At 39.9% G+C, this 27880-nt stretch overlaps 2 protein-coding genes across 2 annotated transcripts; one reads left to right on the top strand and one right to left on the bottom strand.

Annotated features, from left to right (window-relative positions):
- Positions 1-717: 717 nt before the first annotated feature.
- snapc5 (small nuclear RNA activating complex, polypeptide 5) lies at positions 718-27261 on the top strand. The gene is made up of 3 exons (XM_028823018.2): positions 718-1188; positions 4691-4765; positions 21977-27261. Exons 1-3 carry the CDS (start codon positions 1099-1101, stop codon positions 22085-22087), a joined length of 276 nt encoding a protein of 91 aa, XP_028678851.1. The 5' UTR covers positions 718-1098; the 3' UTR covers positions 22088-27261.
- crybgx (crystallin beta gamma X) lies at positions 22530-24194 on the bottom strand. Its single transcript, XM_051920787.1, has 6 exons — positions 24150-24194; positions 23885-23968; positions 23459-23580; positions 23208-23343; positions 22996-23135; positions 22530-22678 (listed from the first exon to the last, which is right to left on the bottom strand). The coding sequence occupies exons 1-6, from the start codon at positions 24192-24194 to the stop codon at positions 22546-22548; spliced, it is 660 nt and encodes a 219-aa protein (XP_051776747.1). The 3' UTR covers positions 22530-22545.
- Positions 27262-27880: the final 619 nt, after the last annotated feature.

The following is a 27880-nucleotide window of genomic DNA, read 5'->3' as shown; positions in this document are numbered from 1 at the left end:
CACCTGTTCTGTTGTAATTTCATTCATTCATAAATATCTTGTTGCAGCATCTACTATCATTTTCAGTCGATCTCATTTACTAGCCCCATTTACTACTTCACACAAAAAAGCAAGAATGGCAATCTTTTAAATTCTCGGTATTACTTTTCATACTTCTCTATTGTTATTCCCCATCTTTCATCCTTCATGCATTTCAATCCATCCTCTTTCCCTTGATATTGTGTAGCAAAGGAGTCCACTCTTTAAACTGCCCTTTTCATAATTAGTATTTCTTCTGCATGACAGTCAATTCTTTAGTTATTTTCACCGTCTGAATTTCCCGCCATGATCACGCCTCATTCACGGTACAGCTGATACGGACCGCCCTCCTACGTCTTCCGTCTCCGACCCACGCAGACCGCCCTCTCCCTGAGTAAGTGTATAGATTACCGGTCTACAGTAAAGTTCAAGTGTGGGAGAACAGGGCTGGGCTCAACCATTCTGGCTAAAACAGAGAGGGGGAATTTTACAATGGAGACTGTTTGGTTGGTTACCTATGGTTAAAGAAACTAGAAAATATCAAAAGCAATAATTTTAATAGCTAAATAATAATTGATAAAAATTATGCTCCAATATTTTTGAGCTGCTTTTTTAAATCAGTGGCCCTGGATTTGTCGAATCACCCCTTTTACGGCACCCGTACAACTGTTAGGCGGAGAAGTTTCGTTTTAGTACTCGTTTGGAGCTCGGCCCCAAAAGACTAAGATGACTTCTACATACACGTAACGATTGAAACATTCAGATGTAAATTTCTTGTTTAAATGGATAAAACTGTAAGGCAAACAGCACAACTGTATATCGGTTTCCAGAAAGCGAAATACTCGCAAACAACAGAAACAAATACACGAACATGACTTTATACGTGGAAAGTGCGTCACTTCCGTCTTTCATATCAATTTCCGGGTTTGCATGTGAGAGGCTGCGCTGCCGCTGCACAGTTCACCGCAACAGAGCAGAAGAGGTTGTTTGGTTCTGCTGTCTCCTTTTTCTTATCGCAACTGGGATGTGGATTGCTTCCTTACCAGCTGTCTTCTAAGTTCATTCCTGCGGCTCCTGAACATGCTGAGCCGACTGCAGGAGCTGAAGAAGGAAGAGGAGACTTTACTCAAAGTCAAAGCTCTTCTTCAAGACCAGCTGAATAGGCTGAAGGTAAGTCCGGCCCCGTAAATTAAGCATGTGCGATTGCACACACTCAGTAAAGGTATTATGCCTTAGAACACACACACACGAGACACTATGTGCTATTTCACGTAACAGGTAAGTTTCTAGGTTATGTGGGCTGCATCTTCTACTAGCTGTCAAAGCTGGCGGGTAATATTTGTCTGCGCTTTGTATACCTTGTCCCGTGAGTATGTAGAATCACTCGTTATAAAGCACCACATGAATCTCTTTATGCTGGTTTGCGTGTTTGTGACTTATTTAACAATCACTCTTTCTACAGTTTTTTAGTATGCATAGTAAGCGTGTGTACATTTTAAGCACAGTCTGTTTATACATATTACCTAACATTCATTATGCGTCACACCACGAAACATTTATACGGTACAGTAAACGAGGCATGTACACTCACTGAGCAGCTTATTAGGACCACTATACTAATACCGGTTAGGTTCTCCTTTTGCCTTTATAATAGCCTCGATTCTTCGTAGCGTGGATTCCACAAGATATTTCTTTGCGATTCTGGCAGTTGGCATGTTTGCATCACGATATTTCTGCAGATTGTCAGCTGCACATTTATGCTGTGAACCTCCTGTTCTACCACATCCCCAAAAGTGTTTTATTGGATGCAGAACCAGTGACTGGAAAGACCACTGAAGAACACTGAACTCAATGTCAGGTCCATGAAACCAATTTGAGACGACCTTTGCTTTGTGACATGGTGCATTATGCTGGACGAAGCAATTAGAAAATGGGTAAATTGTAGCCATGAAGGGATGCACATGCTCAGCAACAATACTCAGACAGGTAGTGTCATTTGAACAATGGTTGTTTGCTATTAATGGGCCAAAGTTTGTCAAGAAAACATTCCCCACACCATTATACCACCACCACCAGCCTGGACTCTTGACAAAAGGCAGGTTGGGTGCATGGATTCATGTTGCTGGTGCCTAATTCCGACTCTACCATCATTGTTCCCTATCAGAAATCAAGATTTATCAGACCAGTCTACATTTTTCAGCTGTCAAGTTTTGGTGAGCGTGTGCCCACTGCAGTATCAGCTTTCTATTATTCTTAGTTAACAGGAGTGGAATCCAACATGGTCTTCTACTGTTGTAGCCCAGTCGCCTAAAGGTTCACCATATTGTGCATTCTGAGATGATCTTCTGCTCCCCAGAGTTGTGTGGTTATATTAGTTACTGTGGCCTTTTTGTAGACTCAATTCAGTCTTTCCATTCTCCTCTGACCCCTGTAACCATCAAGGCATTTCTGTTCGCAGAACTGCTACTCGCTGAATATTTATTGGTTTTCTCACCATTTTGAGTAAATTATGGAAACTGTTGTGCGTGAAAATCCAAGGAGATCAGCAGTTACAGAAATGCTCAAGCTATCCTGTCTGACGCGGACAATCCTGCCACAGCCAAAATCCCTGAGATCATGTTTTTCTTTCCTCATTCTGGTGTTTGATGTGAACAATACCTGAAACTCCTGACCTGTGCACTGCTGCCATAACATTGGCTGATTAGATAATTGCATAGATACACAGTTGTACAGGTGTTACTAATAATTTGCTCAGTGAATGTTTGTTCCTTTTTTAGCACTCTCTCTGTCAGCTTGTATTTCATTATAGCTTCTAGTCTGTTTTAACTAGTTTGTGTTTGTGTCATTCTGTATTTTAGCACTCTGCTTGTTTGTTTTGAGCATCAAAATATATCTGAAAGTATAGAATCAAATGGTAAATAATTTATTTTTTTATTTTCTTTTTCTGTTTTGGATGTCAACTGTGAGTCTCCCCTATCTTTGTTCAGCAAATGTAACATAGAATGTAGTGCACATATTCTGTTCATAAAATATACAGTATATACTGTAATTTGATATACATTTCTACACCTGCACAACATTTGTTATACAATGCTTTTGTACGGAAAAATATTTGGGGAAACTTGCCTCCATTGTAACAAGAAGGTATAGCAATATAGGCCTCTTTGAGCTGACGAATTTTAATCAACCAGTCACATCCTGTCATTGCAGAACCCGTGCCAATGTCAACACACTATTTGTGCATACTAAAAAAAATTGATTCGAGTAAGTAAACAGCCCTAAAACAGAGAATGACCAGCCTCCTGCTAAGAAATTAGTTTTTAAAATTTGTTTTTGTAAATTATAGCACAGCAGTCAGTGACACTGTCAGAAATATTGCTGACTTGCTTAAATATAAATTTGAAGGATTGTTTGGAGGGTGTACCTCAGTCACAATTTAGTGGTAAAGTAATAGTTCTGAGATCTGGATTATGAAAATGAACCACTGAGTTAATCATTAAAACACGGTATCAAAAAAAAGGAGTAAAATGTTTGTGGTAGGCTTACGAGACTTAAAGACAACTGGAAGCTTGAATCCAATGTGATATGATTTACATTAACCTGCACTAATAACTACAGTCTAGTATAACTTCAAGAGGCGTCCGTACACAGAGCTGTTTGAGATGGACAAGAGACGCTCAGTTGGCCAGTTTTGGGACACAAGTTTAAATTGGATCTTATCAGCAGTGAGTAGTGAGTTGAGAGAGCGGGCCAGAGGGTGTGAAGTGGAGGATCAGTGTGGGAGTAGCAAGGAAGGCAATTCAGCACCAGCATTCTAGGCTTGTTGAGGAGGTTGGATATACAGTATATGGTAAGGTCTAACCATAGGAATCTGTACAGTAATAGCTGAGGTAACGGATCCTGTGAGAGCAAAGCTCCTTTATAACCACATGCACAAGGTGAAGTACCAGTTTTCTAGAGTGTTGTGATAATAACTGTGTAACCTCCCTACACCAAGTGGTTGTTGCCTGTCATTAAAATCTTAATGCAGTGTAGGACTCAGTTATTACATAAGTGCTTAGTTACTTAATGCATGCAGTGGTTGTTTTAATATTTTTATAAAGTGCTAAATATGATTTGCCCAGTATATCACAAAATTGTAAAGCAATATCTTTGAAAAATAAAGTGCAGATTGTAAGGAATATAGAAGGCAAATTCGGTTTGTGGTGTGCATCATCTGTGTTTTGTGCAATTTTAGCCTTTCTATCGAATTGAATCAGTCTTGCCATCTGATTGCTTGTTTTGTTTCACTGTGCCTCATTTACCTGGCAGCATGTGTTGGCTCAAGGATGTTAAGTACAATTTGTGGTTTTTCCCACACTTAAAAGTAAACTGTATTTAAACAGGGCTTGAAGCTGATAAATGCTTTTGAAACTTGAAACTGAGATGATAGCACAATTTAAACTGCTCCTCTAGGCATTATAGCAGTTTTACTTGTGATCACTAGGAGTACAGAAACATTAGCATTGTTACATGTAACACAACTTCATAGAAAAAAAAGTATTTAAATGAAACACTGAAATAAGTTAAGAGATTTGGAAGAACTCCAGCACATTTTTATTGTCGAATATGTGATGTTACAAAACCTGTGTTGAAAATTCATCAGAATTTATAGTAGTACCCTTGTCTGCAGGTGGAAGAACTGGCTCTGCGGTCAATTATCAATGAAGAGAGTGGATCTTTCTCCCCTACAGAGGCTGCTGCTGAGGTAATGTTTTTTTTGAGAGACCCGTTTGCTTGCAATATTCCAGAAAACTGTTACTTCACCCATATTCTTCCACTATCAGTATCTGCTCTCCTGACTGAGATTCATGCTTCCTCAAACATTAAAATAATCACTGACACTAGCCATATGTTCAAACCTAACTTTCTTAATGCCCAACCCTGCAAAACCCTGTCACGTTCTTTCTGCAGATACATAAGACAACTTCTTTCCCTTCACCTAATGCTTTTCCTGCATTTGTCTGGCAACAACAATCATATCTGTTGTCTTCTTCCCAGGCATAAGATCAAACTGCATCTCACTATCTTTCATCTGATTGCTAAATCTTTTCTCTAGCTCACTTAATTACCTTTTCCAAACCTTGATCACTCAATATGACAGACACTCCAATTGGCCACCCTTTTCCTGCTCTCAGAAATCCTCCCTTCACACAGGTGCACAGGCCTGCTGCTGTATTGCATTCAATTAGTAATACAATTTAAATGGTTCATTTTAGTCCACATGCTTGCATGCATTATGCTCTGAGAAACAAGTGCTATATTGACTTCTTGGCTTAGTGTACCCTTCATGTTCTGACTGTTCCTTTCTTGTATGTTGAGTGCATATAAACGTAAGGTGGTATTAGATACAAAGCACAACAAAACACTGATAAACACCGTCTTTTTTTATGTTAAGAACCACTTTGTCAGAGTAACCACTATATCAATGAAGGTCATGCCAACTTCTTACTAGATTGTACTTGCCCTCCAGTATAATAGTCTTTTAGATTTATTTGAACAAGCAATTGCAATTGTTGACAAAAGCAAATTATACAACATAATTTACTTAGACTTTCAAGAAACCTTTGCTACTTTCCTACAGTGAAGATTTATTCAGATACTAGAAGCTGCTGGCATCTGAGGTAACCCACAAAACTGGATATCAAGTTGGTAAACTGTCCGAAGACAAAGTGAAATCATTACTTTTTCAGATTTCTATTAATGACATTGATTCTGGTGTAGTTGGTAAACTTGTAAAATTTGCAGATGATACGAAAGTCAAAAGGAAAAATGGCATACACTAAGGAGGAAGCAAAAGCAATTCAAAAAGACATGGACAAGCTTCAGAACTCAGTGAACACTTGTAAAATACAGTTTATTGGAACAACTTCGCTATTAGCTAAATGGACATGTTTGATGTATTGAATGGACTCCTCTCATATCTCAAATTTCTTGTTTTCTAATGCCAGAAAACTAATAGTACCTACAACTTTGTGAACCACATACATCTTGCAAAAAAAAAAAAAAAAAAAAAAGGTTTTATCTAATATGTGCAGAATAATTTATGCTGTATGTTAGTAAGTGGGTGCTGTGGTGGCACAATGATAGCACTTTTGCCTTGCACGAAGTAGACCGAAGTTCAAGTCCCGAGTGCTCCCGCATGGAGTTTGCATGTTCTTCATATGTCCACATGGGTATCCTTCAGCTGCTCCCATTTCCTCATACAGTCCAAAGACATGAAGGCTAGGTGAATTGGTATTGCTAAATTTACCCGTGTGTGTTGACCCTGCGATGGACTGATGCATTATCCAGGTGTTATTTCTACCTTGTGGCCAGTGATTGTTGGGATAGGCTGAAAATGTACCACAACTCTCCCCTGGATGAGCAGGTTCGGCAAATGGATGAGTGGATAGAGTGTTATTCAAAAGTGCTTCAGCATTGACTTTGATGTTACTGTCAGGTAAACTCCTGGAGCAGAGTGCAGACGTGTGACAGCTTGGTTATCAACAAAAAAATTATTTTTGTAGGACATTTTCATAAGTGAAAGTAGTTCAAATTGTTTTACAATAACAACTAAACAGTAGAAAAAGATAGAAAGAAAAAAACTACAGTTAGTTACTAGGTTATATAAAACAGTAGAAGTGAGAATTCAGGTCTATAGCTTAATAACAAAAGATATTGTCAGATGTCCAGTAGGGCTGCAAATTGTTCAATTTTTTTTTCGATTATTCAAGATTATTTCATGCCTGACTATTTTGAAGCCCTTGACTTGTGGTTGCACATCCTGTTCTGTGCTCCAGTGCATGTCTTACCTCATCTGCTCACGTCTGTCCACTTGTGAATGTCACCCCGACGTCTCTGCCTTAACACGATTAAAATTAATAATAATCAAAATAAAATAACAACCAGTGAAACATATGAATTTGAAAATAATCAGATGTTTTTATATTAGTGTGACCATCACAATAAAAAAGAAATACATTAAACAATACAAACTAAACTACACAGTCTTTAAACAAAAAAAGTGCATTTAACGTAACCAAAAAATACATTGTTAAAACAGAAACGTTTTTCATATTTTAGTAATAAATGACAAAATGTAGACATAAACTATATAATGTGTAAAGCCTGAAGTGCAAAGATCAAATAAACACTTTGACAAAAGGTTCAAGGATGATACAATAGCTTCCGAGGCGCAGCGGTAGGAATTGCTGACTTATAATCAAGAGTCCCCCGTTCGATCCTGACTGCCTCGTATATTTACCGTTTTGAGTAGTGAGTTGCTGTTATTGTTAATATTATACAATAAACACATACATTTGATTTGTGTCTGTAACATCCACTGTAAATTTGTAAACTGTATTTGTAAAAGTTGTTTTTTTTTTTCCACTTTTATTCTCTCAGTCACGATCACGATACATACTACTGACCCCCCAGGGATCTGATGCTGTTACTTTTTATTTGAAACTGGGAATAACTGTAGATGTGAGTGGTGTTTTGAGACAATCGAACAGGAAATTCTCTGATCTGGATGGGTAAAAGCTGACACACAAACTGGCGAATCTGCCTTATTCATATCTCATTGTCACTTGATTTTTTTTATTCAATTTTATTGAGTTTTCCTGCTTATGCTGAATTAGTATGCACCTTATGGCCCATGATGTCAAAGCTACACTGACAAAAAAACAGAGACATAGGTACAGTGCATCCGGAAAGAATTCACAGCACATCACTTTTTCCACATTTTGTTATGTTACAGCCTTATTCCAAAATGGATTAAATTCATTTTTTTCCTCAGAATTCTACACACAACACCCCATAAGGACAATGTGAAAAAAGTTTACTTGAGGTTTTTGCAAATTTATTAAAAATAAAAAATCTGAGAAATCACATGTACATAAGTATTCACGGCCTTTGCTCAAAACTTTGCTGATGCACCTTTGGCAGCAATTACAGCCTCAAGTCTTTTTGAATATGATGCCACAAGCTTGGCACACCTATCCTTGGCCAGTTTCACCCATTCCTCTTTGCAGCACCTCTCAAGCTCCATCAGGTTGGATGGGAAGTGTCGGTGCACAGCCATTTTAAGATCTCTCCAGAGATGTTCAATCAGATTCAAGTCTGGGCTCTGGCTGGGCCACTCAAGGACATTCACAGAGTTGTCCTGAAGCCACTCCTTTGATATCTTGGCTGTGTGCTTAGGGTCATTGTCCTGCTGAAAGATGAACCGTCGCCCCAGTCTGAGGTCAAGAGCGCTCCAGAGCAGGTTTTCATCCAGGATGTGTCTGTACATTGCTGCAGTCATCTTTCCCTTTATCCTGACTAGTCTCCCAGTCCCTGCCGCTGAAAAACATTCCCACAGCATGATGCTGCCACCACCATGCTTCACTGTAGGGATGGTATTGGCCTGGTGATGAGCGGCGCCTGGTTTCCTCCAAATGTGATGCCTGGCATTCAGACCAAAGAGTTCAATCTTTGTCTCATCAGACCAGAGAATTTTCTTTCTCATGGTCTGAGAGTCCTTCAGGTGCCTTTTGGCAAACTCCAGGCGGGCTGCCATGTGCCTTTTACTAAGGAGTGGCTTCCGTCTGGCCACTCTACCATACAGGCCTGATTGGTGGATTGCTGCAGAGATGGTTGTCCTTCTGGAAGGTTCTCCTCTCTCCACAGAGGACCTCTGGAGCTCTGACAGAGTGACCATCGGGTTTTGAGCTTCATGGAAAAGGCTGTGAATACTTATGTACATGTGATTTCTCAATTTTTTTATTTTTAATAAATTTGCAAAAACCTCAAGTAAACTTTTTTTCACGTTGTCATTATGGGGTGTTGTGTGTAGAATTCTGAGGAAAAAAATGAATTGAATTTGTTTTGGAATAAGACTGTAACATAACAAAATGTGGAAAAAGTGATGCGCTGTGAATACTTTCCGGATGCACTGTATATATGATATTTGGAATTATTCATTTTATGACCTTATAGTACATTTCAGAAAACATTGTGGCACGGATACATTATTCATATTATTCATATTCATTCGTGTACCTTCTTGCGGTTGTAATCCTTGACCGTGGTTTTTTTTTTCCCCCCCGACCTTGCCCAGTCTACACAGGACTCCAGGACATGCAGAGGAAAGAATGTTCCTTTGCAAGGTGAGCCATGAACACTCTTCTTTTCTCAATGGACCCCGTACATGCCTTGCAGAGTACATGTGCTTTGATTGCTGCCAGGTCAAGCTTGTTGTAGCACAAGCAACCGGCCACCTGCGTGATCCTGCTAGCACTGAATAAGCTCACGCCTTTTGGTGTCAGCGTGCAGCACCGGGGGAAAGAAAGAAAGAGACAAATATATGTGACATTTTGAAGAAATCATTGTATGACCTGAATAGTACCAATCAGAAAACATCATCGCACTAATGCAATATTATTTGAAAACAAACAGATCGGGTGTAAATTTGTTACTTGTAAAAGTTAGCTTAATTCACTTTTATTTTCTCAGTCTCGTTCACGCTCTTCCTCCCCTCCTGATCTGACCCTAACTAACAGCGCCAGCATAAATTCTCAAGAGACGGCGGCATCACAGCTCCAGGATGCTTGGGTTTCAGATGCTCATGCATCGCTGTGTTGCTGCCGTGAAAAGAAAGCTCCACTTTGCATAATCTGCATTCAACTTTTTTTTCTTTTTCGGTGAAGTGCTCCCACACTTTAGAAAGTTTCTGTCTCAGTTTTTTTCCATCTCCTTCCCCCTCGCCATTGCAACCACATTTTTTTTCCTCTACATTCTTCTTCTCCTCGGATGTTCTTTCTTCATTGGTAGGACTGTGTGCAGTCTTGACAAACAATAACACGATACTGCCCCCCGACGTTCATGTATTGTATTGCAGTTACAAAAACCAATGTGGTTCTTTGTGACGGGAGCCTCTATTGAAGGTTCTGTTTATGACGCGTCAACGATTTTTTGTAGTCCACATCGTCAATTATGCCGACTAATCATTGCAGCTAATGTCCAGGGAGAAGAGGAAAATAAAAAACTCTTAACTGAAAGAGTGCTGGATAAAATACACCTCTAAAGGGTTTCTTTCTCTTTTTTCTCTCTCTGTCTCTCTAAAACAAATTTTGTGACATTCAGAGCCAGGCTGGATATGTTACCGAGACACTCCGTTAGATAAATGCACATGAAAGCCTGCATACTCTATGAGTAAAGGCAAGGCAAGATCTGGAGGACTGCTGTCACTTTTTTATGGAACACAAACTAGATGAGAAAAAGAAAGTTCGGTACTGCACATATAAAATACACTATATCATTAACGTTCATACAATAAAAATAGAAAAAGGAAACATGTTAAAATCCCTGTGTTATGTGAAAAGGCCACCAAATAATGGTATTTCAAAAGGCTCTGGTTACTATTTAATAAGTCAAAGAAAATGTTTTGATCAATTCTAGTTAGTATTTACTTGGAAATACAGAAGATGAAGCTGCAGTAATGCTGAAATACCGTACAATGCCTTTTGCCAAATTCTTCCTTACTCAGTTTGTCTCAAGTCTAACATAAGGCAGTGTCTGCCTAGACCTCATCCTTTTTAATTGTAAAGACAGGTTAAAAAAAAAAACAAAGGATCGATACTTTCAGCAACAGTAATCCCATGCTTGCTAAAGTAGAAATCATCTTTATAAGTACACAATGTGGAACAGAAACCTTGTAATTTATGGAAGGTGTAGTCTTTTGGGGATAGAGAAACACCAAGAATAAGTACTATTACAAGATGCTGTTTTAGAGGAAATAATATCTGAACTTGAGTTAACTACTTATGTTTTAAGTAGCATTGTCATTGTCCAGGTACAGAAAGGTTTGACTGCCTTGTAAAAACTGTTGAATATTAATCAAAAGACATTATGCTTAGTGTCTACTATGGGTTAGTAAGACTGCATCAGAATTTATTGTAGACATTTTTGATCCAAAGACTACAAAAAACAATCAAGTACATCTCTGCATTAAAGGCTATGTCCTGTTTTTACAGCATAAACGAATTGTACCTCATTAGTTTTGAGAGATGGCTTTGTGGTGACCTAATCCAGGCCTTCAAACTACTACCCCATCATTCATCCATCCATCTTCAAAGCTGATTATCCTGAGCAGTTTCACAGGGAAGCTGGAGCCCTTGCAACAAGAAGTCCTAGACCAGGCTGCTAGTGCATCGCAGGTTGATCATGCACATACTAGAACCAATTTAACATTGCATTTCTCGCTAACTTGCAAGTCTTTGGACTGTGGGAGGAAATCCAGATGGACATGGGGAAAACATGCAAACTCCATTGGAAGTAGGGCCCAGGATATGGACCCTGGCCTTCACTAAGCTACTGTGCCTCCCTGATTCAGTACTGTTGGTGAAAAAGTGAATCGCGCATTAGAAGACACCCATGGCTATTAAAAGGGAATGCTAAGACTTAGAAGGGCTTCTTTGAACAAAAGGTCATGGTAATCTAGAATGCACTACTGAGTCGTATGGCTGAAATGGAAACCTTGACAACTTTTAAAATGCATTTAGGTAAGATATTGGGATAGCTTAATCGCTTACCAAATAACCTAAAGAGCTGAATGGTCTTTTAGTGTTTGTCAAATTTCTTAAGGTGTTATGTTCTTAAAAATGCAGTTTCATTTATGAGCCCTGTGCATTAATATATACAGAGTATACTTTGTTAAAAATCTAAAAGTACAAGCAACAAAAACATAATGTCAAACACAAAAAAGCCATGCTTTAGTAAATCTCATATGACTTAGACTATAACTAATATACAGTTAGGTCCATAAATATTTGGACAGAGACAACTTTTTTCTAATTTTAGTTCTGTACATTACCACAATGAATTTTAAATGAAACCACTCAAATGCAGTTGAAGTGCAGACTTTCAGCTTTAATTCAGTGGGGTGAACAAAATGATCGCATAAAAATGTGAGGCAACTAAAGCATTTTTTTAACACAATCCCTTCATTTCAGGGGCTCAAAAGTAATTGGACAAATTAAATAACTGGAAATAAAATGTTCATTTCTAATACTTGGTTGAAAACCCTTTGCTGGCAATGAGAGCCTGAAGTCTTGAACTCATGGACATCACCAGATGCTGGGTTTCCTCCTTTTTAATGCTCTGCCAGGCCTTTACTGCAGTGGCTTTCAGTTGCTGTTTGTTTGTGGGCCTTTCTGTCTGAAGTTTAGTCTTCAACAAGTGAAATGCATGCTCAATTGGGTTAAGATCAGGTGACTGACTTGGCCATTCAAGAATGTTCCACTTCTTTGCTTTAATAAACTCCTGGGTTGCTTTGGCTGTATGTTTTGGGTCATTGTCCATCTGTATCATGAATCAATTTGACTGCATTTAGCTGGATTTGAGCAGACAGTATGTCTCTGAACACCTCAGAATTCATTCAGCTGCTTCTGTCCTGTGTCACATCATCAATAAACACTAGTGTCCCAGTGCCACTGGCAGCCATGCATGCCCAAGACATCACACTGCCTCCACCGTGTTTTACAGATGATGTGGTATGCTTTGGATATTGAGCTGTTCCACGCCTTCTCCACACTTTTTTCTTGCCATCATTCTGGTAGAGGTTGATCTTGGTTTCATCTGTCCAAAGAATGTTTTTCCAGAACCGTGCTGGCTTTTTTAGATGTTCTTTAGCAAAGTCCAATCTAGCCTTTCTATTCTTGATGCTTATGAGTGGCTTGCACCTTGCAGTGCACCCTCTGTATTTACTTTCATGCAGTCTTCTCTTTATGGTAGACTTGGATATCGATACACCTACCCCCTGGAGAATGTTGTTCACTTGGTTGGCTGTTGTGAAGGGGTTTCTCTTCACCATGGAAATGATTCTGCGATCATCCACCACTGTTGTCTTCTGTGGACGTCCAGGTCTTTTTGCATTGCTGAGTTCACCAGTGCTTGCTTTTTTTCTCAGGATGTACCAAACTGTAGATTTTGCCACTCGTAATATTGTAGCAATTTCTCGGATGGGTTTTTTCTCTTTTCGCAGCTTAAGGATGGCTTCTTTCACCTGCATGGAGAGCTCCTTTGACCACATGTTGTCTGTTCACAGCAAAATCTTCCACATGCAAGCACCACACCTCAAATCAACTCCAGGCCTTTTATCTGCTTAATTGATAATGACGGACTTGCCCACACCTGCCCATGAAGTAGCCTTTGAGTCAATTGTCCAATTACTTTTGGGCCCCTGAAATGAAGGGATTGTGTTACAAAAATGCTTTAGTTGCCTCACATTTTTATGCAATCGTTTTGTTCACCCCACTGAATTAAAGCTGAAAGTCTGCACTTCAACTGCATCTGAGTTGTTTCATTTAAAATTCATTGTGGTAATGTACAGAACCAAAATTAGAAAAAAGTTGTCTCTGTCCAAATATTTATGAACCTAACTGTAATTTGTTCTACTTCAGTTTTCAGACACAATGTGTTGATGTCTAAATGGTCTTTAAAAAGATCTAGAATGTACTTGATTCAGAAAAAGTAAACTGACAATTTGAAAGTTAAAAGTTTGCAAGAAGTAATGAAAATGTTAAGCATTTTTCTGTTTGTAGATAGTTTATTAGATTTTTTTTTAAAATTAGGGTTTGCCATCTTGAAAATGTGTGTGTGTGTTTGTGTTGAAGAAGATGACATTGCATTCACATAGCGCTTTTCAAGACACTCAAATTGCTTTACATAGAGAGGAGGAGCCACTTCAACCACAATTAATATGCAGCATCCATGAAACAACATGATACAACAGCAGCCATTTTGTGCCAGTGTACTCACCCCACTTTAGTTATTAGGTAGTGAACAGATGAGAGGAGTAATTAACCAATTAGAAACTGGGGATAATTAAGAGACCAGAATGACTAGGCTGTGAGGGGTAAATAGGCCAGGACACTAGGAAACACCCTACTTTTTTTCTTTTTTTTTTTTTTAAAACATGCCCAGTGATCTTTTATGACTTCAGCGTGTCACGACCTCGGTTTTACATCTCATCCGGAAGACGGTGCCATCTTTACAGCATAGTGTCCCTATCATTGTACTGGGGCATTGGGATCCACATACTGACCACAGGGTAGGCGCCCAATGATGGCCTCACTTAGAGGATCTGTGCAGAACTTTTTCAAAACCTGACAGGATCTAATTAATAACATTTTAGAGTAAGATGTTAAAGCTCTGAGGAAGCAGATTCTCTCACCTTTTCTTTTTCTTCTCCATTTATCTTTATTCACTTATTAATTCATCTATCTACTTATTTTTACTAGCTTTAAGTTTTACTCTGCCGGCCATGCTCTCTTTCTCAGGGGTGGGGGTCAATCCTATTTTTGTAAAAATGTATCTATTTGTATGGAATGTTGTGTGATTTCAATAAATTAAATAAAGTTTAAAAAAAAAAAAAAAAAATCCAGTGGTTCAGCAGTCACACTTGTACCTTTACAAGACAATCATATATTCCCAGTGTTCTTAATGACCACAACATTTAACATAGATATTATGCTCAGCAATGGAGCCTTTCGAGATTTGTATACGGGCAGTATACTTGCATCCTTTAAAAACCGTTCCTCGAGTGTTGTGTTTCATCAAAATGTATATATTTTTTACAACATGCAAGTTAGACACATTGCTAAAAGAAACCTGACTAGTGTTCCTGACTTTCCCTCACTATCTACTGTAGAAATAATACATTTTAGCAGTGATAAAGCTCTAGGTAGAATCGCTAAACTATACTGTTGTTGGTCAAAGAGTTGACCTATAGATAGTCTGACATGGTGCTGCACTAAGAGTGGGACCTTTAATTTAGAAATCTTTCATGCTTCAGAAAACGGATGAAAGTCAGCACTAGATAAAATACACTCTGCTTTAAACAAGGTCTAACTCCACTCAAACTTATACGATGCACAAAAATGTGCCCTAATCTGGACCCTGATTAATCAACTTTACTGAGTTGCATGTTTTGGAAATTCCCTATGATTGCTTAGATGTTCTTTCGCCTTTGCCTCCCTGGTGAGGTGTTCCAGGCACATCTAACCGGGAGGAGGCCCCGGGGAAGACCCAGGACACGCTGGAGGGACTATGTCTCTCGGCTGGCCTGGGAACGCCTTGGGATTCTCCCGGAAGAGCTATAAGAAGTGGCTAGGGACAGGGAAGTCTGGGCATCTCTGCTCATGCTGCTGCCCCCGCGATCCAACCTCGGATAAGCGGAAGAGGATGGATGGATGGATGGATGCTTAGATGTTAATATAAAATGTTTGCTTTCTCATGGTCTTGGATTCACAATATTCCCTAATCATCTAACATATTTGTTTGGGGTAGCATTTAATGATACATTACTGCTTAATAAGCAGTCTATCGTGATAATTTAAGCTAGAACACTACACAACATTTGGTTGGAGGACATGTCACACTTGACAACTGCATTTGCTAGATCTCATCACCTTGAGGATGTTGGATTACTTGACTAGGAATCTTGGTGGATGACCAATTACAGTGTATCCGGAAAGTATTCACAGCGCATCACTTTTTCCACATTTTGTTATGTTACAGCCATATTCCAAAATGGATTAAATTCATTGTTTTCGTCAGAATTCTACACACAACACCCCATAATGACAACGTGAAAAAAGTTTGAGATTTTTGCAAATTTATTAAAAATAAAAAAATTGAGAAAGCACATGTACATAAGTATTCACAGCCTTTGCCATGAAGCTCATAATTGAGCTCAGGTGCATCCTGTTTCCCCTGATCATCCTTGAGATGTTTCTGCAGCTTAATTGGAGTCCACCTTTGGTAAATTCAGTTGATTGGTCATGATTTGGAAAGGCACACACCTGTCTGTCTAAAGGTCCCACAGTTGACAGTTCATGTCAGAGCACAAACCAAGCATGAAGTCAAAGGAATTGTCTGTAGACCTCCGAAACAGGATTGTCTCAAGGCACAAATCTGGGGAAGGTTACAGAAAAATTTCTGCTGCTTTGAAGGTCCCAATGAGCACAGTGGCCTCCATCATCCGTAAGTGGAAGAAGTTCGAAACCACCAGGACTCTTCTTAGAGCTGGCCAACCATGTAAACTGAACGATCGGGGGACAAGGGCCTTAGTCAAGGAGGTGACCAAGAACCCGATGGTCACTCTGTCAGAGCTCCAGAGGTCCTCTGTGGAGAGAGGAGCACCTTCCAGAAGGACAACCATCTCTGCAGCAATCCACCAATCAGGCCTGTATGGTAGAGTGGCCAGACGGAAGCCACTCCTTAGTAAAAGGCACATGGCAGCCCGCCTGGAGTTTGCCAAAAGGCACCTGAAGGACTCTCAGACCATGAGAAAGAAAATTCTCTGGTCTGATGAGACAAAGATTGAACTCTTTGGTGTGAATGCCAATACCATCCCTACAGTGAAGCATGTTGGTGGCAGCATCATGCTGTGGGGGTGTTTTTCAGTGGCAGGGACTGGGAGACTAGTCAGGATAAAGGGAAAGATGACTACAGCAATGTACAGGGACGTCCTGGATGAAAACCTGCTCCAGAGCGCTCTTGACCTCAGACTGGGGCGATGGTTCATCTTTCAGCAGGACAACGACCCTAAGCATACAGCCAAGATATCAAAGGAGTGGCTTCAGGACAACTCTGTGAATGTCCTTGAGTGGCCCAGCCAGAGCCCAGACTTGAATCCGATTGAACGTCTCTGGAGAGATCTTAAAATGGCTATACACCAACGCTTCCCATCCAACCTGATGGAGCTTGAGAGGTGCTGCAAAGAGGAATGGGCGAAACTGGCCAAGGATAGGTGTGCCAAGCTTGTGGCATCATATTCAAAAAGACTTAAGGCTGTAATTGCTGCCAAAGGTGCATCGACAAAGTATTGAGCAAAGGCTGTGAATACTTATGTACATGTGCTTTCTCAGTTTTTTTATTTTTAAAAAATGTGCAAAAATCTCAAGTAAACTTTTTTCACATTGTCATTATGGGGTGTTGTGTGTAGAATTCTGAGGAAAAAAATGAATTTAATCTATTTTGGAATAAGGCTGTAACATAACAAAATGTGGAGAAAGTGATGCGCTGTGAGTACTTTACAGATGCGCTGTACATTATTATCTCTTGACTTCTTGTCACCGTTTCAAATTTCCAAAGTACTGCAAGTTTATCACAGTCAATTTGTGAGACAGCACTGGTGGTTGCACAAAGGTTTTCCAGGTATGGTGAGTTCCCCGCTATAGGAATTTTGATGATTAATAACTAATGCCATAATAATGTGGGATTAATCCAATAAGTCAGTAAGGCTACTACTTTATTTACCTTACCTTTACCCTGTTTTAGGAGGCAGACTACTGGCACACAGCTTAGGCTTGACAGACTAGGTCTCAGCTTCTGGTCCACAAAGATAGAGTTTGTTGAATTTGGCTCACCAAGCAAGAGGCTTATAGATTTTAGTTTGAGAGAAGATTTAACTTTAAGTCATTTTGGAAAGTACCTCCTCCTAGAGAGAATCCTCAGGGAGTTCGGTGAGTGTCCAGTGAATATCCCAGTGAGAGAGAGAGAGAGATATACTTCTACCATGAGAGATGGGGTGCAGGTGGTTTTAAAGGAAGGTTGAACCTTCTTCCGATTGGATTAAAGTCACTTCCAGTTACAAAATCAGTGTCTTGTAATAGGCAGGTTCTTCTGTCCATATTAGTTGTTATCCTTTGAATGATAGGTTTTTGTCCTTGCTTGAGTCAGTTCCATGCCGTCTGACTCAAGAGTTCAACAGAGGGGCCTCTGGTGAGATGTCAGGTCACCTCTGATTTACACCTTTGTTAACAGATGAAGTCCAGGCAGATCCTGATACAAGCTGGAGTTCAGTCACTTAGTTTGGAATGCAAGTGGGATTTTTGTGCAGCTGGGTGACTTTATTCCTGTTAAATCTGCTTTCTTAACAGGCCTGGTGTGCCATGAAAGACTTGCTGAATGGACAATGCCCTTTTTGTTGTACACCACAAGCTCAGTCCTTTCTCACACCATAACAGAATTGAAAAAGCAAATAAACACACAATAAAAACTTCAGAGAAAACACCCACTTTTATTCTTTCCTTTATTTGCATTGTACGCTTTGTACTTCTGCATGAGCATACATTGGTTGTCCACTCTCTTACATAGCAGCCGCCCATCTTTGCGACTTAAGATAAAACCAGAAGTTTTTGATTTTGTCTGGGTGAGTTGCTGACCGGTCAGTCCAAGTCACTGCTGATATCAGACTACATAACTGACGGTCATGCGATTGCCCCCAACATGTTAAGATTATGTAAATAAAGGCTGTAACTGAAAATCCTTGGAATATTACTGTGTTTTAGTAGACACTGCTCAAAACTGTTAGCAAAACATCTCATCTTGCTGAACTTGAAGAATCACAGACCACATACAGTAGGAAGAATATGCTGTCCTATTGGATTTCACATTATAAACTGAATTTAATGTTTTCCTATCTGCCTGCCCTCGGTACATAAAGAGCGTGTGTATGTTTGAACCAAAGAGTGATGTGAGAAGCTTGTAAATAACCTGAAATGACAGTGAGCGATGCCAGTGTTCATAAACAGCTTACAAACTAAACTAACACCACCACCACCACCACCACCACTACTACTGCTACTTCTTCTTATGTAGCTATTCCCATTTTTATATTGGGTTGCTATTTTTTGACTACTTTGTCAGCAAAAAAATTTTTTTTTTGCTTTTTGCTCCCATGAAATATTTTTAGGTGATTTTTTTTTTGATTTTTTTTTAAGATTAGATTATTAATGTATAAACGCACATTTACAACAACAGAGATTGCGCCAAACTGCTGTACAAAAAAGCATTAAAATAAACACAATACAAACAACCATGCAAAAGCAGATTAATAAAACAACCAATTGTAACATCCACCACAATCCCATCATACACAATGAAAGGCAGAAGAAAACAAGTAGGTCTTAAGTTGACTTTTAAAAACCTCGATCGAGGATGAAGACCTGATGTGCAGAGGCAAATCATTCCAAAGCCTAGGAGCAACAACTGAAAAAGCTTGGTCTCCCCTAGACTTCAGCCGAGATCTTGGCACTATAAGGAGCAGTCGTCCAGATGACCTCAGTGCTCTTGGTGGCACATAGGGATGAAGGAGATCACCGATATATTTTGGAGCGAGACCATGCAAGGCTTTAAAAACAAACAACAAGATTTTAAAATCAGTGCGACACCTCACCAGTAGCCTGTGGAGAGAGGCTAAAATGGGATGTGATCCCGTTTTCTCGACCCAATCAAAAATCTAGCTGCCGCGTTCTGAACCAGCTGAAGGCGCAACAGAGCAGATTTTGGCAGACCCACATATAAGGAATTACAGTAATCTAGGCGAGACATAATAAAGGCATGAATGACTGTTTTTAGTTTAGAAATTTGACTCAGTTGGTAAAAACTGGACTTTACTACCATGGAGATTTGTTTTTCAAAACTTAGTGATGACTCAAAGATGATACCTAGGTTTCTGATATCATTATGAATCATTGCTGCCAAAGGTCCTAACTGCATGCCGATTTCAACTGCAGATGTGGTAGGACCAAAAATAATGACTTCTGTTTTATTTTCGTTTAATTGCAAGAAATTTTGTGCCATCCAATTTTTAATTATCCTCAAAGCATTTCAACAACTTTTTTACAGATGAAGTGATGTCAGAACTAACTTTGAGGTACAGCTGCGTGTCATCAGCATAAGAATGATACGCAACCTCATGTTTGTAAAACATGGCCCTCAAGGGGAGCAGATAAAGGGAAGATAGAAGGGGAGCCAGGATAGAACCTTGAGGGACGCCTTGTGTGCGAGGAGCTGGCTGAGAGAAATTCCCATCTATGTTAACAGACATAGATCTGCCTTTCAGCGCACAGCCTTGAATGCCTACTTCATCGTCAAGCCGTTTTAACAGAACTCCATGGTCCACAGTGTCAAATGCCGCACTGAGATCCAGCAAGACCAAGATTGTAGAAGAGCCAGAGTCCAAAGTTAATAGAATATCATTTGTTACCTTCAGCAGAGCCGATTCAGTACTATGAAGTTTTTTAAAACCTGACTGAAACACATCACATGCATTGTTATCCTCCAGATCTGAAATGAACTGCAATGAAACCACTTTCTCCATAATTTTGGACAGATATGGGGGCTTAGAAATAGGCCTGTAGTTTGAAAGAGCTGTAGGATCAAGTGTGGGCTTCTTCAACAAAGGCTGAACAATTGCATGTCTAAAGTTGTCTAGCATTATACCGGATTTTAGACAGTTGTTAATGATAGCCAACACAATTGGACTAAATGCTCTAAAAGTATCTTTAAATAGGCATGCAGGTAAGATATCTAGCAGATAATTGGAAGGTTTCATATGCAGGATTATATCAGCTAGCTGAGAAGAAGAAATAGGTTGAAAGGAAGTAAACTGGCTGTGCACTGGCCTTAGAGTGACTATCTATTTTAAATAGATATAAGAGTGCTGAATCCAAAATAATTGCTCTGTCAAATCCAGTTTTTGAGAGATGAATATTTAACACCAAAAAAGCCATTTATGAGGAAAAAAGTAATTATTTAGACTTTAAAAAATAATAATAATAATAATAATTGTTTTAAATGTAACTATTATTTTTCCCCTTTGGTATTCCTCTGAAGGTGTTTCACAGTAGAATTACCAACATATATCTACTAACATCTTAATTCCACATGAATGTAGCAAATATTGTTTGGTTTCTTCATATAAGATCATGGTATATTTCACTTTTACTAATGCACATGTTTAAAATAAAATCACCGTCAGACAGCTGAGGTTCTACTGAACCTTGGGAGTGAAAGGCAGGGTTTAGTTTGATAGCGGCATTCCCCTCTGCTTCCTTTTATATTTTATTTACCCCTCTCAAAAATGTGTAGAAACATAACGTTTGTTGCCTCAGTAAAGGAAGGGTGTGTATTCTGTTAGTGTTTGCTTACCTGTGACCTGGACAAGACAATGGATGGATCAATCCAGCCTTGCACATTTCTGTAAAAACAACTATAAATGGCAGCTTTCTCTCTCATCTGGACAATAAAAAGGGATCTTTCTAAACTTCCAAATATAAATTCCTGGCTATTTTCTGCAAACCTAAATATCTATAAAGTACATCTTTTTTTTTTTTTTTTTTTGCACACAAAGATTTGGGTGCAGACCAGTGTAATCTAAGTATGATTTGTTAAGTGATCATTCATTGGTTACAGTTATTATACAAGTGCTAAGTGTTGAAATATTAGTGGAATGTTTCACAAACTGTATGAGGCCATAATGCTAAAAACACATATAATATGAGAAAGACTCCTAATGCTTCATTCTCAGTCCATTACTAGTATAATGGACTGTTCTAATGATCTGAAGTCTTGTTCCCCCATTTAAAGGATCACATTTGGAGTTCTAGCTGTAACCATTATGAGGACAACACACACATACTGTTGCAGAAACAAATGCATATTGAAAAATGTTAGCTACAGTGTTAGGTGTACATTGTGAAGTTATGCAAAACCAAGTATGGCCATGAAGTTCTGCAGCGGTAGAAAGCGTAAAATGACACGTTACCCAAGCAGAAGCATTTCAGCAGACTCAATTATTTGCAGAGTTTAGCAGTAAAAACCTATGAAAGCACTTCTTAATTTTCCTTTGCTATTTTGACTCTGGTAATGGGACTTGCAACTCCACTTGTCGCTGTTGATGCTCTATAGACACGTTAAGTTCAAAAATTTATTGTACTTATTAATGATTGTGTGTATTTTTTGTCTGTTTATTTTAAAGTCTACATGGATGGCAACACTTCAAGGTGTCATTTACTTAAGTGCCATATACAGTGAAACTTGATTGATGCATTCAGTGTGCGCAGCAGTTTCAAAAATGTTTTCTCTTTCTTCTGTTTTCAAACAGGTTAGCATGCAAGTGGACAATGAAAATGCAATCAATCAGACTGAACTTCAGCTGGACACAGTTGGAGCACAGCAAGATATGGAAGAGGAGGAGGAAGATGAGGATAACTGACTTTCAGAATACACTTCAATTTTAAGGTGGACATAAAACTGCACTGATTCCACTTACTTACAGAACTAACCTTGGGATATGTCAGTGCTTCTGGACACAGGCCCACCTCTCATGGTCAAATATTACATTTAATGTTAATGCGGCCCATCTCGAGCCACTGTAAATCAGATTTGAATGACATGAGTGACTGGTGCAATCGGAAAGGCTGCTTGATTTTGAAGTTAATATCAAATATTGCTTCATAACCGCTTGGGCTACCCATCCACTAATGAAGTAAGAGTGCAGGAAATGTAATTGAAATCCTATTACTTTTGACAGTCTCAGCATCAGGAGGTATTTCTGGGTAAGGCCTTATACAGTATAAGTTACTGGTGCCAGATGGAGCTGGCATATTTAAGTATAATTAAATAGATCTCCAAAGGGTAAGTTTCATTTTATCTTTATTTGCAGGCTTTTGGTCAACTGAAACGAACCCGTCGAAGGGAGCCTACGGTGTTTCCTTGTGCGGCCCAGTCTGTGTAATTGCTATAATCTCTTCTTTCCAGGATGTAGTGTGGCCCTCTGTAGTTGGGTTCCTGGTAGAGGACCCACCTGTTTAAAAAAAAAAAAAAAAAAAAAAGGGTCATCAGGCCGCCACCTCTGAATGTCCAGTAAACATACATGGGAAAGGTGAGGGTAGCAAGCAGGGCATCAATAAGTTGGTCACCTGAGATTGCAGTAGAGTCATTACTATAGCAGACGCTAATGAGCTGGCACTTTGACATGTATTAGAAATAAGGCAGGCAGTGTTTTGTGTCTGGGGGAGTCAGAAGTTTGAAAGCAACCTGTGACCCCATGCATTATAGCTTTAACTCCATTTAGTTTTGGTAGCGTGTGCTGAGGTTTCCCCATGAAGCCGGTAAACTCACACTGCTCCTAGAATCCGGGCAGATGCTATGCGGTTAATGCCAAATCTAGTCATTAAGTTGGGGATGTCATCTTGAATTTCAGCCTTCTTCCCAGAAAAGCCTGGTCTCTCAAAGAGTTGGATTCGGGGGGCAGTTTCATCCTGCAAAGAGGCGGCACAGTTAACATAGTGATAGGTCTGGCAGTATATATAAAATACTCCCTGTGGCCTCACCTGTCTGATGTTTCGCACAGAAGATACAGTGTCCACTGGGGAGCACCACTTGTCACAGCTTTGGTATTCCCCTTGGTCATACATGTCCCACAGGTACTGCCGACCCCGGAAGCTCTCATGCTCATAGCCAACCCATCTGTAGGGAGAGTGGGGAAAAAATCTGAAGTGAGATGTAAAATAGCTCAGCCACACCCCGAGTCATTTTTGAGTTGCCGTGGACCTAGGTATGAAATGCAAGCCAAGCTACTCACGCGCCACTCTCCACCTTCACAGAGTTGCATCTCTCAGGAAAGTCCCTGTCAGCTAGCCGCTGACAATCTGTGGTCAGATCTAGCCGGTGTCCAGTGAAGTTACGCTGTTCATACAGGGTCACCTGCAGCAGAGTGATATGACCACTGCTTATGATCTCATTTTTAGAAGTCAGGGGGAGAATAAAACTAGCCACTTGAAGCCACAGTGGTGCTCCCTAAAGGATGGTAAGCACTCTCATTCCAGCCCATCCTCCTAATCAAAGCTCAGTAAGTCAGTCTGTATTTTATATAATGGCATTCTTAGGGTGTGCCATCACAAGCAAACTAGCTGAGAAATTCAAGTTGGTACTCTAGTGGTGCATTTCATGATCACCCATTTTCATGAATAAGAATTGTGAATAGCAAGAATTGGAAAGACACACTTACCCGTCCACTGGCCCCATAGAAAGCTCGTTGGAGTACTGACCCCAGTTTGCTGCAAAAGACAGAAAGCCAGTGAAATACTTGAGCCTTTAAAAAAAAAAAAATGCAGAAAGTGGCTGATCACATTTCTAGTCACTCACCCACACAAGTCAGTCCTACAGCACACTTAGTTATCTAGGTGGACAGCCGAGTGTCCTGCTATTCAGGCCTGAGAGCTGTAAATGACTGGCTTTTTCCCCGTTTGGCTCTCCTATGTTGGTCCACTTGCGCATCCAGGCTGATTGGTCATTTCAGACCCGAGGGAGCAGGTCATGTTAGCTTAAATAGATCAGGTGTGCAAGCCATCACATAAACTCAGTATTGATATTCAAAATGCCCAACCTGGGGAAACGGCTGGAGCATTATGCCAATACAGGTATGAGACAAAAGCAGGGGCCAGTAGAGGCACGAGCCCTGTCAAAATACAATAGATCTGTCCTGCTTTGTGAATTAGTGCTTAGAGAGCATAGAATTAAGAGGGAGCGGCCTTGTGGGAGGTGGCATGGACTGAAAAGCTAAAATCATTTTATTGAAATCACTTGTACTTGGGGATTCTGTGTGAGCAGAAATTGGCCACAAGATTTGGGGAATGACATCTCCAAGATGCCAAACCATCAGCAGATGTGGCAGCATGGGCACTTTGACATTTATCAGATTAAGATTTGTTTTTGAAAAACTGGGTCATCTGGTCTACAGACAATACTGGAATGCAGATTCTGGCACCAGCTGTTCTTTTTAACAGTACATTCAGGTAAAATGCCCAAGTGACCGGATAAAGTTGGAATAAATACGTATTTAATTTGTTTGTCAGAATAGCATCTGGCAATCTATACAGTGGATTCAGAAAGTATTCAGACCCCTTCACTTTCTACACACTTTGGTAATATGCATTCTTCTGCTAAAATCATGTAAATTGTTTTCCTACATCAAGCAACACTCAAACACCCAGAATTAAAAACGAAAACGGTCTTTAGAAAATTTCTACAAATGCGTTTAAAATTAAAAACAAAAAACTGAACTATCACACAGATGCATGTTTTCTGATCTATTGCTGTGACTCTTGAAATTTGGTTCAGGCTTATCTCATTCCACTGATCATCATTGAGGTGTTCCTACATCTTGTTTGGATTCCACTTGTGGTCAACTCCATTAATTGCACATGATTAGAAAGGACACACACCTGTCTATAGAAGATCTACAGTTGAGCAAAAACCAAGTCACGACATGAAAGGAATTGCCTGCAGCAATGTATGCAGCATTGCAGGTTCCCAAGAGCACAACGGCATCCATTATTCTTTAATGGCAGAACTCTAGAGCAACCATGACTTGGCTCTTACTAGAGCTGGCCAAACTGAGTAATTATGAGAGAAGGGCCTTGGTAAGAGTGATGACCATGAACTCAATGGTTATTCTGTCTGCCCCCCAAAGAACCAGTGTAGAGATGGGAGAAAGTTCCATTCCAGAAGAACCACTGCAACATTCCATTGATTCTGGGCTTAGTGACATAGTGCCCAGACAAAAGCTTCTTTGGTAAAAGACACATGAGAGCCTACTAGTTGTTTGGAAAAAGGTACCTAAATGGACTCTTAACTGTTAGAAGCAAGATTCTCTGGTCTTATGAAACCATACTGCATGTCATGTCTGAAAGAAACCAGGCACTGCTCATTACCTGTGTAATACCATTTCAGCAGTAAAGCATGGTGGTGGCAGTATCGTGTTATGGGGTTGTATGTCCGCAGCAGGGAGTGGGTGACTGCACAGAGTTGAGGGAAAGCTGAATAGACCAAAGTGCAGAGATATCCTTAAAGAAAACCTGTTCCAGGCCTCAGACTTCACCTTTCAGTCAAACACTGACCCTAAGAACAAAGCAAAGACAACACAGGAGTGGCATTCAGACAACTCCAGGAATATCCTTGAGTCACCCAGCCCAAAGTTGGACTTGAACCCACTTGAACATCTCTAGAGAGATCTGAAACTGGCCGTCCACTGATGGTATCCATCCAGCTTGACAGAGCTAAAGAGGGTCTGCAGAGAAGAATATCAGAAAGTCCACAATTCCAGGTGTATTAAGTTTGTCATGTCCTACCCAAGAGGACTCCAATTTTTTACCACTACCAAAGGTGCTTCAACTGAGTACTATGGAAAAGATCTGAATACTTTTGTCAATGTGACGCTGTTTATTTTTAATGATGTGGATAACCCTCCTGACTCATCTTGGGTAAGCAGTTCCATCCCGGGACAAAAGGGGGCACTGTTGCTAACAGTACTGTGTCTTTCTGCTTCCACAGCCAGGAGAAAATGCCCATTTAAGATAACTGACTCCGCACCTTCCCACTTGTCTAATTTTTGACCATCGCTCAAGACAGATGGAGCTCCAAACCAAACCTGCATAACTATAAGCTGTCAGCAGTTGACCATTTATATTTTGTAGCACAGTTAAAGATGCTAAGATTTGCACTGGGTGTGACGAGGATGGATAGGATTAGAAATGAGTACATTAGAGGGTCAGCTCAGGTTGGACGGTTGGGAGACAAAGTTAGAGAGGCGAGATTGCGTTGGTTTAGACATGTGCAGAGGAGAGATGCTGAGTGTATTGGGAGAAATTAAGGATAGAGCTGCCAGGCCAGAGGAAAAGAGAAAGGCCTAAGCGGTTTATGAGAGAGGACAAGCAGGTGATGAGTGTAACAGAACAAGATGCAAAGGACAGAAAGATATGGAAGAAGATGATCCGCTGTGGCAACCTCTAACGGGATTAGCCGAAAGAAGAAGAAGAAGTATCACAATTGTGTACCATCGTTTAAAAGCTTTTGCTATTATTAAACAGGGTGACCCAGCTGCTGCACCAACATTTCTCGAGACCAACTGTCGTACCTCTCACAACAACACTGAATTTGCAAAAATATTTAAAATTGTGATTTTTGCTTTGTTTTCTGTGGGCTTGAGTGTTGCTTGGTGAGGAGAAAATGAATGTAAATGCTTTTATCACAAGGAAGCAACAAAATGTGTAAAAAGTCAAAGAGTCTTAATACGTGTTGAGTCAGTCCACCGTAAGCAGAACAATAACAAAATTGATACTCATTTGTCACAAGTAATAGAGTGAAATGTAATTTTTTGTATTGTAGTGTGAGAAAACAGTGGGTAGCATTGCCAGCTGCCAATCTGTGGAACTTGGGTTACAAGGACGCCTTTGGAAGCAGCTCCTGAGTGCTTTGAGCCAAAGTGAAATCCGAGGGTGTCTTTGTAAACCAGACGTTGTATGTTTGACTGGCAATTCCATAAGTGAATGTTTGGACTGGACCTTCCATTTCCTTATTAAAGGAAGCAACTGTTTAAAAGTGAAGCTTATATATATATATATATATATATATATATATATATATATATATATATATATATATATATATATATATAAAGTTTTAATATAACTTAATGTGTGTATGGAAAAATGCCTTCACAGACAAAACCACAAAAGAGACCTTGAGGCTTAGCAATATTTTTGTACTAAATATGAGATTTGGTTTCATTTTGTACAGTTCTTTTTGTCAGTCAGTCATTTTCTAACCCGCCTGGTCCTGAACGAGGTATGCGGAGGTCTGCTGGAGCTTATCCCAGCTAGCACAGGGCACAAGGCAGGTACACACCCTGAACAGGGTGCCAGTCCATCACAGGGTAAGTTCATTTTGTGCTGGCATGATATTTGACCTAGTTCTGACCCTACACATTGGGCAAGATGATTCACTTAAACTGATGTCACGTTACACAAATTCTAGTCATTACGTAAGTCAGATTAGCCGACTACAATTTCTGATCTCATCACTGGACTATGTCAATTACACGACTGGAATTTGCTTTGCAAACTAACATTCCAACATAGTTGTACTCGCCCCCTTTTCCGATAGCATGCGGCCCGTCAGAGCCAGTGCTGTACAAAGGGTGAGCAGGTTTGGCAAGTTCAACCAC

This window comes from Erpetoichthys calabaricus, chromosome 17 (assembly GCF_900747795.2).
Source record: "Erpetoichthys calabaricus chromosome 17, fErpCal1.3, whole genome shotgun sequence".
NCBI classification, from domain to species: domain Eukaryota; kingdom Metazoa; phylum Chordata; class Cladistia; order Polypteriformes; family Polypteridae; genus Erpetoichthys; species Erpetoichthys calabaricus.
Note: the sequence above shows the minus strand (reverse complement) of the source record. Positions and strands in the feature narration are given on the sequence as shown.